The 17,877-nt window shown below is 40.4% G+C and overlaps 2 protein-coding genes across 2 annotated transcripts; both read left to right on the plus strand.

Annotated features, from left to right (window-relative positions):
- The first annotated feature begins 2,927 nt into the window (after positions 1 to 2,927).
- On the plus strand, positions 2,928 to 5,736 carry slc18a3b (solute carrier family 18 member 3b). The gene has a single exon (XM_080479862.1). The coding sequence runs from the start codon at positions 3,368 to 3,370 to the stop codon at positions 4,934 to 4,936; it is 1,569 nt and encodes a 522-aa protein (XP_080335988.1). The 5' UTR covers positions 2,928 to 3,367; the 3' UTR covers positions 4,937 to 5,736.
- A 547-nt stretch (positions 5,737 to 6,283) lies between these two features.
- Positions 6,284 to 17,015, plus strand: chatb (choline O-acetyltransferase b). The gene is made up of 15 exons (XM_080486098.1): positions 6,284 to 6,431; positions 7,005 to 7,125; positions 7,884 to 8,075; positions 8,559 to 8,677; positions 10,205 to 10,258; positions 10,381 to 10,561; positions 11,482 to 11,659; positions 11,748 to 11,917; positions 11,993 to 12,093; positions 12,211 to 12,339; positions 12,427 to 12,549; positions 12,649 to 12,790; positions 13,038 to 13,100; positions 13,786 to 13,923; positions 14,879 to 17,015. The coding sequence occupies exons 2-15, from the start codon at positions 7,081 to 7,083 to the stop codon at positions 15,143 to 15,145; spliced, it is 1,902 nt and encodes a 633-aa protein (XP_080342224.1). The 5' UTR covers positions 6,284 to 6,431; positions 7,005 to 7,080; the 3' UTR covers positions 15,146 to 17,015.
- Positions 17,016 to 17,877: the final 862 nt, after the last annotated feature.

The raw sequence follows: 17,877 nt of genomic DNA on the forward strand, positions 1-17,877 counted from the left end.
ACTTTTATAAATGTGACTGTGGTTTGAAGACTTGGCCATTATAAAGTGCGATTTATTATCAATAAACATCAAAACACAAATAAACACACATTTAAAAAAAAATAAATAATAATTCTGTAGAAGCATTTCTCACTTTGTATATCTTTTTAGTTGAAACTATCCACAAGGATCATATTTGTTGAATTAATTTGATTTCAATCAAAAAATGTATGCTTCTCGACTAACTAACTAACTAACCAACTAACTAACTAACTATGCTTGTATAAACTCCTCAGAGGTGCAGTTTGGCCTGTTTACATTGACAAAAATAAAAAATAAAATAAAAATAAATCATGTTTCATGAGCATGTTTACTCTTGTACCTGTGAATCCAGGTCAGAGTTGAGTTCTATTTCATCAGAGTCTATTGAACATTATATACATTTCAGTCCACAGGTCAGACAGCGGACACGTCACACGATTAAAACCAGGAGCTGGAGCTGGGTTTATGTGTTATGCAATGCTGGTGTTTATCTAATCTATTGTTGTGAGAGTTTCAGGGTGAAAATGTGATTTTATTACATGTTTGATATCTATTGTGCAATTTCCATGAGTTCATTTTAAAGGATTAGCTCATATTTGCGTCACTGGACATCTAAAAAGTATTTTGTTTAGTCCGGTTCATTGCAGTTTATAATTCTCCGGCCAAAACCCTCGTAAAATGTCTCACATCTATACGCTCTTATTTGTACAATAATATACAACTTAAAAAAGTGAATATACCTGTCACTTGTTCCGAGCATTTTGTTGAATGAAGTTTAGGATAAAAATGTGGCCTGCAGTTAATAAAACAGAAAAGGTATCTGAATCTATCTTGTGAAATAATCCTTGCTTGTCATGTATCTAAGATATTGGAAATTCCTCTTTGTGAATTATTTCTGGTGAAATTGATCTTTTCCATTATATTCCTTTTTGAAAAATTAATCTGTAATACTTGATGACACGTAAATCTGCAAAGTATTGATTCATGACTCACAGCAAAGTTGATAAAAGCCAAATGGAAAGTGTAGGATGGTTTAATTGGCCTGAATTAGTATTATCATGAGTGACAACATAATCAGAACTCAATTTCCTCTTCTTCTTTTTTTTTTTTCTTTTTTCTTTTTAGATTAACTATTTGCTGTTGAAGTGGAGGTTCAAATCATGTGATCCTTTGTGTGGGTGAGGAAAAGGTGACGCAGAGTACGAGTTTGTTTTCATTTGAAAGCTTTTGCTGCCCTCTACGGGCAGAAGGTGAGACATGTTGCTGAGACACGTTAACCGCTTCTAAATCTTTTATACTCAACCTCTGTACCCAGTCTTGTGTCCTGAAGGCAGAGAACACACACACACACACACACACACACACACACACACACACACACACACACACACACACACACACACACACACACACACACAATTATTATTTTTTATTTTATTTATTATTATTATTATTATTATTATTATTATTATTATTATTATTATTGATTGATTGATTGATTGATTGATTGATTGATTGATTGATTGATTGATTGATTGATTGATTGATTATTAAATAAATTAACGTTGCAAGTCTCAATATGTTAATTCATTAGATCATTGGATAGATAGATAGATAGATAGATAGATAGATAGATAGATAGATAGATAGATAGATAGATAGATAGATAGATAGATAGATAGATAGATAGATAGATAGATAGATAGATAGATAGATAGATAGATCGATCCAGAGAGAAATTTAAGTTTTCACCAGCCCACATACAATAACAAAAGAACAGGTAGGTGAGTAGGACTAGTAGGAGTTAGTTGGATTCATTGTCTGCAGATATGTGAGTCACAAAGGTGATTTCAAACTTCGTTCTTTCCGCTGTGTATGCAATCTAAACTAATTTCTACAATTGTGAGGTGTGTTTATTAATTCTATCCGCAAGGTGTCGCCAGTGTCTACGTGAATGTCTTCTGGTTTCCAGATTCGTGTGCGCTCCAGGACGAGAGCTGCACGCGCCAGGCTCTGTTTTGCCATTTCAGATATTTGTTTTGCAGTTGTGTTTTAAACAGTAAATAAAATGGTTGTTGTTGTTGTTGTTGTTGTTGTTGTTGTTGTTGTTGTTGTTGTTGACGACGGAATTGTCAGAATTGTGTTGACTCTTCGCGCTGACCGGAGCTGTCCGAGGCTCCGTGGTGCTGAAATCCTGTCAGCTGCTACAGCAGTGGGTTGACGAGTTCGTGTCCGGTGCGCAATTCCATTGAATATTCAAAGCAGGAAAGGCTAATTCACTCACAACCACAATCACTCCCTTGGGCGTTTTAAGAATTAACACATCATAAGACGCCCATACATAAATGGGCTGTTTTATGAATTAACACAAAACCCCCGAAGACAGTGCAGAAGAGTGAGCTAATTAATTGTTTTAAAATCGTTTTTTTTATTCTATATTTTGTGTGGGATCTGGCTTTATTGTCTTGATGGGGAAAGCTGAATAGTCTTGTGTAGGTTACTGTATGCTTCACACATTTTCATTTGACATTTAGATTAGTATAGGGCGTATTTCTTCGGAAAACACGTGCTGGTCATGTGCGTAAATCTCTTCAAGTATAGGGACATTGTACTTTTCTATAACATCAAAGTCAAGAGCCACACACTGGGCATTCAGAATAGAAAAGATTTTCTTTTAGCTCCGCTCTTGTAGTGCTCATCGACTCTTATTGGTTGAAGTGATTGCTGCCACGGTTGGAAATTAACATAAAGGAGGCAAGTGGCGAAGGGATCCACTTGGGGGCAAGCTGGTGATGCGTCATAGCTCTTGGTGAAAAGGGGAGACAAAAAAGGGACTAAAATAGCGCCAAACCTGCGGGTTAATGTGCACCAATGGCCACGGAGTTACTTGTGGTCTCAGAGCAGAGCGCCAAAGTGCCACAGGTGATCGGAGGTATGAACGCGGAGATGAGACAGTTTGCGCGTCTGAGGTGCAGCAAATAACGGACAAAATCTATTTAAACTAAACTTTGCCATGTAAGAACAGTAGCCGAAATCTCTGCAAGGTGCAGAAATTCAACGATTTCACCACGTCACTTCTCGGGAGATCATGAAACAGCATCGGATGAGGCAGAACCGAGGACGAGTTGAGGAAGCGGAGGAAAGCCATCTTCACCGATGATGCGTCCAGGTTCCTCTGAGCCTCTCCCTTTACGCACAGGCGAGGTGAGGACGGAGAGCACTACATCAATGTAAAGAAAATACCAATGAGTCGTCCGAGGTTTTGAAAGATCGGAAGCAGACGGGAGAAGCACAACTCAAATTTTTTTTTTTTTTAATCGAAAATCGTTACTAAAGAAAGTCCACCATGGATGGAGAAGGAAGATCCTCCGGGCTGGCCAAATCAGCCGCTGTAAAACTGTCCGAGATGGGCGAAAGAACCAAGCAGTTAGGCAGTGCGATGAAGGATCCTCACCAGCAAAGACGGATCATATTAGTGATTGTTTGCGTGGCTCTTCTGTTGGACAATATGCTCTACATGGTAATCGTGCCAATTATTCCAGACTATCTTGCTGATCTGGAGAGTGAGCAGTCAGAGCACGTCCACGTAGTGATGCACCCCAACAGCTCAGCCAACAGCACAAGCCAAGACAAAAGCAACAAGAACAATTTAGATGTCCAGATAGGAGTACTTTTTGCATCCAAGGCCATCCTCCAGCTGTTAGTTAACCCGCTCTCGGGAACTTTCATAGACCGGGTCGGATATGACATTCCACTCTTAATTGGACTCACTGTCATGTTTCTGTCCACCTGTATATTTGCTATCGGGGAGAATTATGCGACTCTCTTTGTGGCCAGAAGTTTGCAGGGACTGGGCTCTGCTTTCGCGGACACGTCTGGAATCGCGATGATAGCAGACAAGTACACGGAAGAGGCGGAGAGGAGCACGGCGCTCGGCATCGCCCTGGCGTTCATCTCTTTCGGGAGCCTGGTGGCGCCTCCCTTCGGAGGCGTCCTGTACGAGTTTGCGGGCAAGAAAGTGCCCTTCATCGTGCTCGCCTGCATTTGCCTGGCGGACGGCTTTCTGCTGCTCACCGTGATCAAGCCTTTCTCCAACAGGACTAGAGAGAACATGCCAGTCGGCACCCCCATATACAGACTCATGGTTGACCCTTACATAGCTGTGGTGGCCGGGGCGCTCACAGTGTGCAACATCCCCCTTGCCTTTCTGGAGCCCACCATAGCCAACTGGATGGAGACCACCATGCACTCCTCTCAGTGGGAAATGGGACTTACCTGGCTCCCAGCCTTCTTCCCTCATGTCCTCGGTGTGTACATAACCGTGAAATTGGCAGCGCAGCGTCCAGATCTGCAATGGTTCTACGGAGCCTTGGGCATGGTTATCATAGGAGCGAGCTCCTGCACAGTCCCTGCATGCAAAACTTTCGGGCAGCTTATCGCCCCGCTGTGCGGCATTTGTTTTGGCATTGCACTCGTAGACACCGCACTGCTGCCCACACTTGCGTTTTTAGTTGACGTGCGGCATGTTTCTGTGTACGGTAGTGTTTACGCTATAGCAGATATTTCCTATTCCGTTGCGTATGCTATGGGTCCTATTGTAGCCGGGCAGATCGTGCACACTCACGGCTTTGTACAACTTAATCTGGGTATGGGTCTTGTCAATGTGCTTTACGCGCCAGCCCTGCTGCTGCTGCGCAACGTGTGCCAAATGAAACCGTCCTACTCAGAGAGAGATAACCTGTTAGAGGAGGCTCCGCAGGGGCTGTATGACACGATTAAGATGGAGGAGAGGAGAGCTAAAAAGAAAGGCTACAGTTCTGCTGGGAATTGCCTGTCAGTAGATGAAAACGGGTTTGACCCCTTCAAAGCACAGCGGTCCTTGTCAGAGGAGTCGTCCGGTCCGGAGTACACTTAGACCAGGCTCACTCCGCGCGCCACCCAAATTCCCATGAGGCGATTTGTTAAGGAGGCAGGCAGGTTTTAATCTCGTGATTTAAACTTTTTTTTTTTGTAAGTACCGATGTGCAATATAAACACCCAATCACCAAAATCATGATTGCGTGACCCGTTTTCCAAAGTTTACTCTTTCTTTTTTTGACTGTGATTTCATTGTGTCAACAAGTCTATGTAGCGTTTGTCATGGACGTATAACTGGAGTTTTGTGAGAGATCTATCAGATAATGTTGAAACTGTGTGTATTATTGAGTATCTAAAAAAAAAAAAAAAAAAAAAAAAAAAAAGACATAGCTAAATGTGCGTACAAAATTATATGGGACCAACTATAAAAAGCACATTTCCCCCTCACACAAAATAGCCTATATTTTTAGTCTTTGAAGAAACGTTTTTTACTTGCACATCAATGGCCTCTTTTTCTGTCATTATTTTTCTGTTGTTCAACATTTCGTCAGTTTTCATTTTGTAACTTGTGGGCCTGTTTGTAATTACAGCTTTTTATTTAAAGTGGGTTTTTTTTTTCTGTTGTTTGAAACTAAATGTATAATAAAAAAAAAAATAATTGTATATATGTGGATATATGCACAATGTAAATTGTTAAAACATACGTGGACCTCTACAAAGTGTGTGTGTGTCGTGAGCGCGCGCGTGCGTGTGTGTGAAACATTTTGTCAACTCGTAGCTTATGAAGTGTCTCCTCAAGATGGAAAAAAAAATGTATTCATTTAACAATCGTTGTTTTAATAAATATCTGTTTGGATCTGTGTGAAAGTGATGGTTTCATTTTCATTTCAAACCAAAAAAAAGTCAATTTCGTTCGAAATTCAATAAATTTAGATGAGTATTGTTGCTTTATTCTTGTAAGAAGCATGTGAAAAATCAATTTAAAAGTATGAGAATAAGAATTTTAATAAACTGGAATTCTAAAATGGGAATTAAAGAATTTATTTAAACGTTATTCAAGATACACATCAATGAAAGTACAAACACTCACGTTAATCACAATAATAAAACCAACATATGCAAGTGTAATAACATTTAGAGAATTGAGCTCTATGAGCAAAGTAAGAAGAATTTGCAGGAAATTGATTCTGAACAAAACCCACAAGTTGCACGTGGACCCGCAGTTTCACAAGACTGCATCTCCACAAACCAAAAACCGGCCTGGAGCGAGTTTTATATATTAAAATTATTATCGGGTGTGGGCGGGAGGGGGGAAGCAAGCTGTCAGATAATATGTTCCGCGAATAGATTTCGATGGGAGGAGTTTCTTGCCTCAAGGGGGAAGGTAAACGCCAACACCTTCAGCATCTTTTCCAGGGTACGCTTTAATGTGGAGCCACGCGCGCGGACCGGGGAGCGCATGGACGGACCTTTACACTCAGATGGCTTTTCACTGTGATGTACGAGATAATGTGAACTTCCACGCACTTCTCTGAGCCCCCTGCACTGACCGGGTAAGGCAATTCATATATATTTTTAGCTCTCAAAAGCAACAGTTAAGATTTTGTGCCAAGTTTAAAAAGTTGATCTGTTCTTTACACGTGTCATTGGCGCACAGTGGGGAAATAATTCCCAACAAGAACTATTTAAAAGTGTCTTCCTAACAGAACCAAAAAAACTTTTTGAGTTGTTTTTGATGTTACAGGTTTTTCAAGAACATTCACATCCAGTTACATAGACGCATCACAATATGGCGTAGATTAAAATGTCTATATGAAACAAACAGAAAACAAAAAGCATGATTAAAAGGTACAGGCTGTTTGCTTGCGTTTCATTTGCTTTAAAACGGAAACAATAGCATGGGTTTGTAAGACGTATATATCTTTGCTTAAGTGAGCAATGGGGCGCAGCTGGAATTCAAGGGCAAGCAGCAAATTGCATCAGGCTGCAAAATCATGAAGAATGGAAGCCTGCTGGCTCACTTTCAGACAGCATCTTGTAGCTGCATTCCTCAATAGGCATACTGAAAAAAATCATTTATTCTTTTAATCTCTTCTCTTTTAAATGTCCTCACATGTGTCGTGCAGAGAAGGCTGAACTTCAACCCTCTCAAGAGGGTGTCCATATTACTTTTCCTTGACTGGACTGGACTGGATTGCCAACATGCCTATCTTGGAGAGGGGGAATACAAGAGACCGAGAAAGCCAAGTATGAAAACACGTTTCTCTCTTTTTATTCAAAGTGTTTTCGTTACATTTTCTTCATTTGCTTCTTGATAGTTTAAATGGAGACTCGTGTCGCTGTCCGTGGTCCTGAAGTTGTAGCTGAATTTCAGCACCACGGACAGCGCTGCTGTTATTCACTTGAGTGACCACTAGGGGCAAAGTTCACAAAGTAGGCCTCTTCATTTGCAGGTGCATTAGCTTTTTTGAACACACTTTCGGGGAATGATTCTCTTCTCATACAGCCATGCAATAATAACTGATGGCCAGTTTGCAGAAATATAACGACTGTATGGTTTGATGAGCTATAAATGGAATTATGTTGCGTAAATCTTCCTTTAAATTACACAACATGTAAACACAGTCCTATTCATGAACTCACAGCCAAAACGGCATGAGCATCCCATTTATCAATATTAACATGTTGGCTTATCAACAGTTTCCGGTATGCAAATTCGGAAACATCACACGGAAAAGATAATAAATTTGCACTTTTCATCGTTACAAAACCACACCCGTGAGACTCTTGGAATCATTCTCCAATGTGCCTCAAAGCATTTAAGATTAATTATTAATTGTGACTCCAATGATAAAAGCATCACGAAAAAAAGAGAAAATCACTCCACTTTTAATGAAGGTTGTCTTGAAATATATTAACATGTTGACCTGTCCTTCCTATGCTCCCTTTGAATGATTCTGCATTATTATTATTATTATTATTATTATTATTATTATTATTCACAGGGGTTGCCAAAGGTCCCTGTACCGCCACTGAAACAAACCCTGGACACATACTTGAAGTGTGTGCAGCATCTGGTGAAAGAGGAGCAGTTTAGAAAAACAAAGGCTATCGTGGAAAAGTTTGGGGCTCCCGGAGGTGTCGGGGAGATTCTGCAGAAGAGGCTGGTGGAGAGGAGGGACAAGATGACCAACTGGGTAAAACAACAGCTCTCTAGATCCCCGAATTCCAATAAAGCTCTGTTGTACTTTGTTATGTTCATCAGCACTTATCTGTGCTTCATCCTTGTAAAGCTTTCAATTTGAAAACTGACTCAATTAGGGGTTATAGCACTTACTCAGACTTTCAGTATTGCTGTTTTTAATGAACCGATTTGTATGAAAAGTCATACAAAGTCTGCTGACACCTGGTGCTGACAATTTATATGACCTATTGCTTGTTGTCTGTTGCGTCAGTCTCTTCTCCTGCCTCTCAGTCGCTCCACAAGTCATCCAGCTTAGCGAGATCTATCACACTCCCACTCTCACTTCGGCTCTCTCCCACTCTCTTTTTCATCTGGCAGTGATGCACTGTGATGGATTTTTACTCCACTGCCCACAGATCTCAACTCCGAGAGCAATAACTTCAGCCAGGGACACTTCAACATTTCTCAAAAGATGTCTCCCTGTGTTTACATCTAGGTGTATGACTACTGGCTAGAAGACATGTACCTGAACAACAGGCTGGCCCTACCGGTCAACTCCAGCCCCGTCATGGTGTTTCCTAAACAGACATTCAGGGATCGTGCTGATGCACTCAGGTTTGCGTATTTTGAGGTTTTATTTTATGAATAGTCCTTTGGAAACCTCCAATCGATCTTGAAAATTGTGTTTCAGACAGGATTCAAACAGAAACACCACAGTGATGTGGGTCAGGGGGAAAAGAAACAAACAAACAAAAAAAAAAAACTCAAGTGAGGCACTTCATCTCAAACAGAAGCAATATGTAAGAAAGAGCATTTAACCCATCCCAAAGGAGCTGTGCACGGTCACTGTGGTGCCCCCCGGAGTTAATGGGCCGTGTGCAAGGGCCCACACTGTGTGGATGTGGGGTGGGGACAAGCAGCAGCTTTTTCTTTCTGCACAACAACCTCTTCCAGGTCCAGGGTATTCCAATGAGCAACCTTGTTGTTACACAGTCTTTTCACCAAAATAGGTTGAACCAGTACATGTACTTTCTTATAATTATCTGGATACTGAGGTACTTTGATATTGTCGCCTAAAAATGCAGCTATTCCCGGGACTCCGTCTACTTATAGGAAATATTGCAAAGTACAAACTCAAAACTCTGTGCTATGTTGACTGCTAATTCAAATAAAAGTTAAAATCTTTAAATGTAGGATGTAAAATTTCAAAATTACTTATGGATGAAAGTCAAGGGTTTATTTTATTTTTATAAACAGATTATATCATCTGTTAATATTCTCAAATCTTGCTGTTAAAACACATCTAATGTAACAATCACAGACATGCAAAGAGGAAGACAAACTAAAAGTGAGATATGGAAAAAAAAAAAAACAACTTTGTGAAACTGATCTACACTCTTAATTCCAAAATAATAAAAGAAAAAGTACACTAAATGGTAAAGGCCATTTGTGAAATAATACTGCACTGTATCATAACTAAATGTAGGAACTATACATATTCAGCTCGTTAGCTGCTGACAGGCTTTATGTCCTGTTCAGCAGACGCAGATTCAGATTAAGATCTGAACTACAGTCATGGGGAGAATCTCTGCCCATTATTAAATGAGCCGTGGACCACCAGACATTACACTGCTCCATCCAGCCCTGTAACTCAACATTAGCTTTTGTCAGCTCACACTGCACTAACTGAATATTTCCAGAGCACCCCAAGCAGCTGGTAATCTACTGACACAGCCACTTATTAGATTGGGAGTGACAGGGCCAAGCTCTCCGCAGAGACTGCTAGTCAGGCCTCATTTAGGGGTGTGGTGCACTGTGGCTGCCTCTCTTGTATTGATCTGGCTTTGAACGTAATAACATCGAGACAAATGACATACAACACAAGACCTGACAAGGCGCTGTGTTTTCCTTATTTGCCCATGCTGCCTACTCACACATGAAGTCTCGCTCGCATACACAGATAAACGCACAAGGCTCATTTACTGTATCCCAGTAATTTGCCATGATATGATTACTGTGGGCCCTGTGAGATGTTGGAGTCCATCTAAATATAATCACTGGCTTGTCTATGTATGTTGAGTGTTGTGCAGCAAACAGTTCACTCCCTATGTTAAAGTAACTTCAATCTTTGTCTTTTTTAAGATTTGCTGCTCGTCTCATCAGAGGAGTGCTGGAGTACAAGGCTCTCATTGATGGGTAAGTTCTACCGGTAATGGATTACCTGTCAACCTCAGTGCACTTGAAGTAAAAGCAAAGTATGATAACGGGTCGTGAGTTTCCCGAGTGGGGAATCTGAGGTGTTTGATTTTGCCTCTCAGGCGAGCGCTGCCAGTGGATTTCGCCCGGGGCCAGCTTGCTGGGACTCCTCTTTGCATGGAGCAGTACTACCGCCTTTTCACCTCCTACCGATACCCGGGGTTAAAGTCAGACACGCTGAAGGTCCAGATGAACACGGCCTCCTCAGCGCCTGATCACATGATCGTTGTGTGCAAGAACCAGGTCAGTTCACTGATCTCTGAGGAGGATCTTCACACACACGCATACAAGCAAGCACACACAAATGCATACAGACAACTTGTGTTAAACTAAAATACGACCGTTTAATAATTCAATGTAATTGACATGTCATATAAAGCGCGAAGGCTTAAAATATGAGGTAACTAGTCACCATATGTTGAACATTAAAGGCAGCCTGTATCCACATACTGGTGCTGAGCTACAGATGGGAACTCTGCATTTCACTGCACTGATCCTAATCAAACTGATGCGCATGTATCCAATCCTTCATTTCACAGTGGTCTTGTGTGATTTTATGTGAAGTGTCAGATCACACATCGAGAGTCCCAAATTCAACTTTGCCTAAATTAGCCCAACTATAATCAACAGCATGTGGCCATTACCCTCTCATTTCCCTCAAAGTGTCTGAGTCCTCACTGATGGTCCTCATTCGCATAACTGCGTATAATCCATGCCAACATCTGCATGTCCTACGGTGCAAGGCTGCAGCTTTGATTTTATTTTGGTCAAGGTCTGTGGCTTCAAATTACCGTGGAAAAAGGCAGGAGCCCTCACCTAGAGATGGTTGTGGGAGCTATCAATCTGCAGTGCATAAGGACCCGTCCCCATAGAGATCCAGGAAGTTAACTTAATTACTGCTGATTATATCTGCCATTTTGTCTAAGAGCTTCCTTGAGTTGCATACTTAACTGATGGCAGTGAGTGCGCCATATCGTAGGTAGCAATTGGCCATTTTTAGTCCCTGTCATTATTATGAATGTCCCAGTCATTGTAACATTATTTAACAGTAACAGCAGGCTTACAAATTATTCTTAAGCAAGGACACATTTAAACATGAGTCATCACTGTAAAGTGCATCGCGTGGTTTTGAGGTGGATTCTTTTCCCCCTTTGTGTCTCTAGTTTTTCGTATTGGATGTGGTCGCAAATGGCAAGCAGCTTAATGAAGCAGAGATTCTATCACAACTGGAGAAGATCGTGACAATGTCAGAAAACGCTGAAGAGAGACTCCCTCCTATGGGTATATTGACGTCTGACGGGAGAACTGAATGGGCGCAAGCTAGAGATGCACTAATAAAAGGTCTCAGCACAACCGTCCGCGTTTTAATCACTTTATTTTACAACTGTCTCATGAAGTCATGGCTCACTCTGATAATTCCCCCGTCCAGATCAAACCAACAAGGACTCTCTGGCTTTGATCGAGAGCTGTATATGTGTCATATGTCTGGATGAGCCCAGCAGGCTGGAGGCCAGCGACACAAACCGGGCCCTAATGATGCTACATGGAGGCGGGCGAGAACAAAATGGTGCAAACCGCTGGTATGATAAGTCGATGCAGGTAGGCACAAATTGGAGGCATTTCTGTCTTCAGTGAGCGTAACGTCCGTGCTGTAGGTGATCGACTTCGTCTCAGTTTGTTATAGGAATGAACGGGACTTGCGGAGTAGTGTGTGACCATTCCCCGTTTGAAGGAATAGTGATGGTGCAGTGCTCTGAATACCTCATGAAATATGTGTAAGTTTGATTAATGCAGCAGCATTTAATTGCCCACTGGACATCAGTGAAAGTTGCTGAGTCCAGGAGTTTAGAAAACACTGATGATGATGATGTTATTGTTGTTGTGCTAAACAGAACAGGAAGCCCATCCAAGATCACTGCTTCCTCTTCCTCAAGAGAACTTTTCCCTCCGAGAAGGCTGCAATGGAAATACAACGCAAACATCCAAGGACTCCTTACAGCATCTGGAGACAGACTTCAGAGGCAAGACACAACACTAATAAACCATATAATCATATAGTCGATCACTGAAGTTTCTTTTGTATCACATTTCTTTTTTTTTTGCTTCAGACTGGTGAACAATCTTGACATGGATGTATTCACATTTAAAGTTTATGGGAAAGAGTTCATCAAGAAACAGAAGATGAGTCCAGACGCCTTCATACAAGTCGCCTTACAACTTGCATTCTACAAGTAAAAATATCAATTATACTCAGATTTGAACTCAAGTTAAACATCTTAGCGATGCCATGTCTTCTTACAGCATGTGTTTCCTGTGTTTCCTGTGTTCAGGTGCAGTGAGAGGCTTGTTTCCACTTACGAAAGTGCGTCCATTCGGCGTTTCCAAGAAGGCAGAGTGGATAATATTCGCTCAGCAACTGCTGAAGCCCTGGCCTTCGTGAAGCTGATGACAGATGAGAGGGTAACTTTCACCGTGAGTCATTTTTCTTACTTTCACTCCAATTACTAACTCCCAGATTACGGTTCATTGTGCCAGCTTAAATGAAACAGGTGCGACTGGCTCACCTTGGCACATTAAAGGGAGCGTCCAATTCAAACAGATGAGCTCCCTGCAGATTTCCTATGAAAAATGGTTGCTGGAACCGCTGCCTTGTGGCAACATGTGATAAATCCCCAATGGTTATTTTCTCTTGAAAACTGTGTTTTATCCCTCCCGACAGGATTCTGAAAAAATGAAACGACTGAGGGAGGCAATTAATGCCCAGACAAATTATACAGTTGCGGTAAGTCATTTAAATCTTTGAAATCATATTAGCGTACACACATGAAAGAAAGGTTCAAGCTTAATTCTTCTGAACTGCTTCATCATCACATCTCCAGAACACTGTCTTTTTAAATCAGAACAAAAATGTATAAAAAAAAACAAAAAAAAAAACCCACATTAAATGTTCCTTGTCATATCAGATGCCTACATTATCCACAGTGCTGCGATTAAGTCCCATTATGTTTGTGCTGGGTAATTTAGCACTTAACCCACCAGGACTACCACAAAGTGGTGTCGTGGTTAGCGCGATCACAATGAAGGCTCTCCGACAGTGCTATACACTGTGTATACACAATTTACATGTTCTCCTTGTACAGTATGTGCATGAGTTTTCATCGTGTATTCTGGTCTACTGGTACAGTCCAAAAAATGAGTAAATTTTTTGGTTTTCTTTTAAAGTCATACCCTGCAATCGCTCCTAGTCAGGTGGGATTGCTTCCAGCCACCAGTGACACTGGGATGGAAAAAGCAGTATAGAAGTTGAATAGATGGACAAGAAGGTTTACAACATTGGTTTAACTTAACTGTTGCATCTCAATTTATATTGTACTTAGATTTTGCTTGATGGTGATGAATGGTTTCTAAACAATAAGTGGAAACCACGCTTGTGCTCCAATAGATGCTAAGACAGCTGCTCTTTTCAGGCTATTACAGGAATGGCGATAGACAATCATCTCCTCGGGCTCCTGAGGATTTCAGCGGAGCTCCGCATGGAGAAGCCGGAGATCTTCTGTGATGAAACATATCGGGCTAGTAACCACTTCATCCTCTCCAGCAGTCAGGTAACATGCAATCCCACTCCACTCCGGTTTTTAATCATTGTTCTTAGATTATTGCCTGAAACTTGCAGCGGATGGATGACATTTGAAGCACTATGTACAAACATAATATTCTCCGGAATCTGGACCCAATAGGTTTAGAACACATGAAATGATCAGGAAGATAAACACACAAATATTGATGTTCTTCTGATTGTCCATTGCCTGAACATGAATAACAAGGATAAAGATTGTCAAGGGACTCTGAAAGTCTACATCGAACATTGAACTCTTCTTACGTACCTCTGGGGTTGAAAATACTGAGGATAGTCTGGTGTTTTGGGCATCTCCACACTCAAAACTATTATGTATGACGCTTAAGGCAACCATATAGAAGAAATCAGACAATACCCTCATTACACTGTATAATTACACTACTATTGTTTTCTGGCTGAGACTCTTAACTTTGAGAGTTTCTATTTGAAGGAGCAAAGCAAAGACTATTAGCCATTTGTGCCATACAGTAGTTGAAAAATCTAATTCATATGAGTATGAAATACTGTAATAGTCAATTAGAATTCATTATTTTTGTGCAGAACAGGGGTATATTTGGCCTTTTTTTAAAGTGATTTAAGTGGTATTGTGTTCATTCTAACTTGTGCAATACAATATATTTGACAGTCGCTTTACTGCAAATAACATACTGCCTTCCCATCTTATAGCCTTCTATACAATAAACAGTAGGAACAAACATTCTTTAACAGAAATTCATTTATGATGCAAAACTTGAGCAAAATTAGCCCTTATAAATTTGTAAATAGTTACTGTTTCTGTTGCTCATAAACAACGTGTAACATTCTTTTTCAAGACGAAGCTGATTAAAACTATAGTTCTATCTGTGTACTTGTATATATTTTTTCAATGCAGCACAGTTCTCTCTAAAAGCATAGAATAAAATGCACTGTTGTCTTGTCTGCAGGTTCCAACCACAGTGGAAATGTTCTGCTGCTATGGCCCCGTGGTGCCCAATGGTTACGGCGCCTGCTACAACCCCCAGTCAGAACACATCATCTTCTGCGTGTCCAGCTTCTGGGAGAACACGGAGACGAGCTCGGCCGTTTTCGTCAAAGCCCTGAACGAGGGCCTGCTGGAAATCAGGGACCTATGCAATCGAAGCAATGCTGAGGCTACCAAACTGGCTGAGAGTAGCCAGCGAGCCAGCCAGCCTCATAAATCAGGGAAGTAAGCCATACTGAGAGAGCACGCCCACTCGACTGCTCCACTCAGCACCCTTAGATTTAGACTTTCACTCTAGACTCAGTAGTTGAGACGCCTTGATGTGTCGTTGTCTGTGCAATATTGTTCCTTTTGCAACTAAACGCAAAGCCTTAAAGTTCACATATAGTGTGTAAATAGTATATGATATGAATGACAACTGTGGAATAACCTTTATTTTGGAGTTTTGTGGACATAGAAAAAGATTTCAGGACCAACAATGAGCCTGCTTGACTTGGTAGACTGTGGTTAACTAGTCTGCTGCCTTTAGGAAACCGAAGCCATGTGTTGCTATGTGAGGGTGAATACTTATGTCAGAGTTAGTAACTATATCATCTAAATGTATATCTTACATGCATAGACTATTAATGTAGTTGACAAATACCTACAGTCTGTTTAAGTGACGTATAAAAATCACAACATCCTGTAAATGTAATCCTGCCAACCTCACTTTGCGTGCACCATTGTGTGAAGTTATACTGTAAGACGTATTTAAATGTGATATTTTTAATTGTAGTATTCCGACACTGTGAGGTTGCCATGACATACAAGTATAAAGTCTGTCTGATGAGGCACTTTAATATATCTATAGACATATGACCTGTAAGCAAAGAGAAGTAGATCTAAATATTGTGATTAGAGATGAAATTGAGTTGTGTGATATGGTTTTAGTGGCACACTTGTACTGTACCGTATGTATACCATAGCAATAGTAAATATGTGCAAAGTGTGATGAACAGTATTACTTTTTAAACAAGATACAGTCCCACGGTGACTGAGGCATACCACTGTGTCCATGTGTATATATGTGTACGTGCATTTAGAGGTAGAACAAGGTTAGTGACGTATTTGTATGATGTCGGTGCAATAAAACAACGGTAAGTGCAGTAAGAGAAGTGTACATTGTGCAAAATGAAGCTCATTAGATGCATGGAGCAAATAGAAGATCAATCACTAGAGAAGCTATTTTTGATATACAGAAAAAGAGTAAATATTATTTATGAGAATCTCTATCGTGCATGCTGTTTCACTCAGAAACATCCATTCGAAGTGTACCGGGGTGATTCTTGTGGGTGTTGTTCAATCTGTGGCAGTTATGCGTTAAAGTAAATTGAATCTGTAGCCGTGACAGTCTGAGGAATATGTGTTGTCTTGTGTCCTTGAGGTGTGTCGGTGTGAGTGAGTGTGTGTGCACTATGTGTTTGTGCATCATCAGCCAAAGTGATTGTGAACCGCACGGATAACGTTCTCATGTCGGGAGACGCAACATGCATGTTTATTCTTACATCATAGCTGTATTTTTGTATGTTCACATGAAAAACATTACGTAAATACTACTAGCTAGGAGTACTAAAATGCCTTAAAGTAATGCAAAGTGTTATCCGCACATCCTGTGAGATGTAAAATTCTACTGTGTGTTTTACCGCTGATGTCACTTTGAAATGTTTCTGCTTGGTGTTTGCGAAGTGGTACCTGTATGTAAAAGAATGTAATGTTTGCTGTTGGTTCTGTTTTTGTTTTGTTCACAGTCAGGCTGTTTTAATACAACACGGTTTTAATGTGGCCTGGTTAATTAATGTTACACTCACCCATTGGAGACATTTTGTAAATGTGATTGATATGTAACACATCACTGGCAGATATAACAGTTTTTTTTTTATTAGGATCATTTACTATAATAAGTGGAGTGAAAAGTCACGTATTTATCTTTTTGGAAAACAAAAATGTTTTAGCAGGGGCTTTAACAATATTTGTTTGATAGAAGACATAAGCTGTATTAAAATGATCACGTAGGTAGCAGAAATGTTGCATAATCCCATGAATAAAAAGAACTTTAAATTAATTTATGAACTCTATGAGCTTTTTTTTGTCACACATGTAATGTTTACTTATTTTTACATTATATGTCATTGAGTATGAGACAGATATATTTTCTTCCAGATTTTAAACAGTAGTAGAGCTGTGAAGTGAGCTAACTGTGACTATCACAACTGAACCTTGCCTGAAAGTGGAATTGTTTGCATGTGACTGTCTGTCTGCAGCAATACCACTGTACTCCGACTCTCTCCCAACAGATGGCTTTGTTTCACTGGCATCTGAGCAGCTCTTTAGGCAGAGACAGACATTTAATTCTCCATTAGTTAAACCACTGAACCAGGTCGCCCAGAAAACATTCAGCATTTAGCTTCTATGAACTGGTCCAATTAAATCTGGATCACAGACTCATGAGGATATTAAAAAAAAGCAAAGTTCAGTGTGTTAGCAGTAACAAGACTGATAATGCATGCCATCGAGTAAATATTATATGCATCGTTGTATATTTAATAAAAAATAAAAATGCATCTTTATTCTATAATATAGTCAAATATATAGTGTATATCAGACTAAACCAAACGAAAGAGCTACACTGGTAAAAGCAAATAAAACATTAAACATAACCAACATCAAAGCTAATTGGAACATGTTTTAAAGTCATCTTAGTTATAGTTACCTTGGTTGTCACTGTTAGTGTTCTTCAGTGGCACGTCCTGCTTCTTCCTTACACAAGATTTGATTACATTTGTTATCACAAAGCCCATAAGACAGAATCTGTCGAACAAAAACTGGGTGAAAACAAGAAGCGGGGCCATGGATTTATGTTCCCAACCTTTGGTTTTTTTCTTGGATGCTCCCTGTGAGACACTCTCTCTATGATTTGCCAAC

The sequence above is a fragment of the Lipophrys pholis genome (assembly GCF_963383615.2).
Source record: "Lipophrys pholis genome assembly, chromosome: 1".
NCBI classification, from domain to species: Eukaryota; Metazoa; Chordata; class Actinopteri; order Blenniiformes; family Blenniidae; genus Lipophrys; species Lipophrys pholis.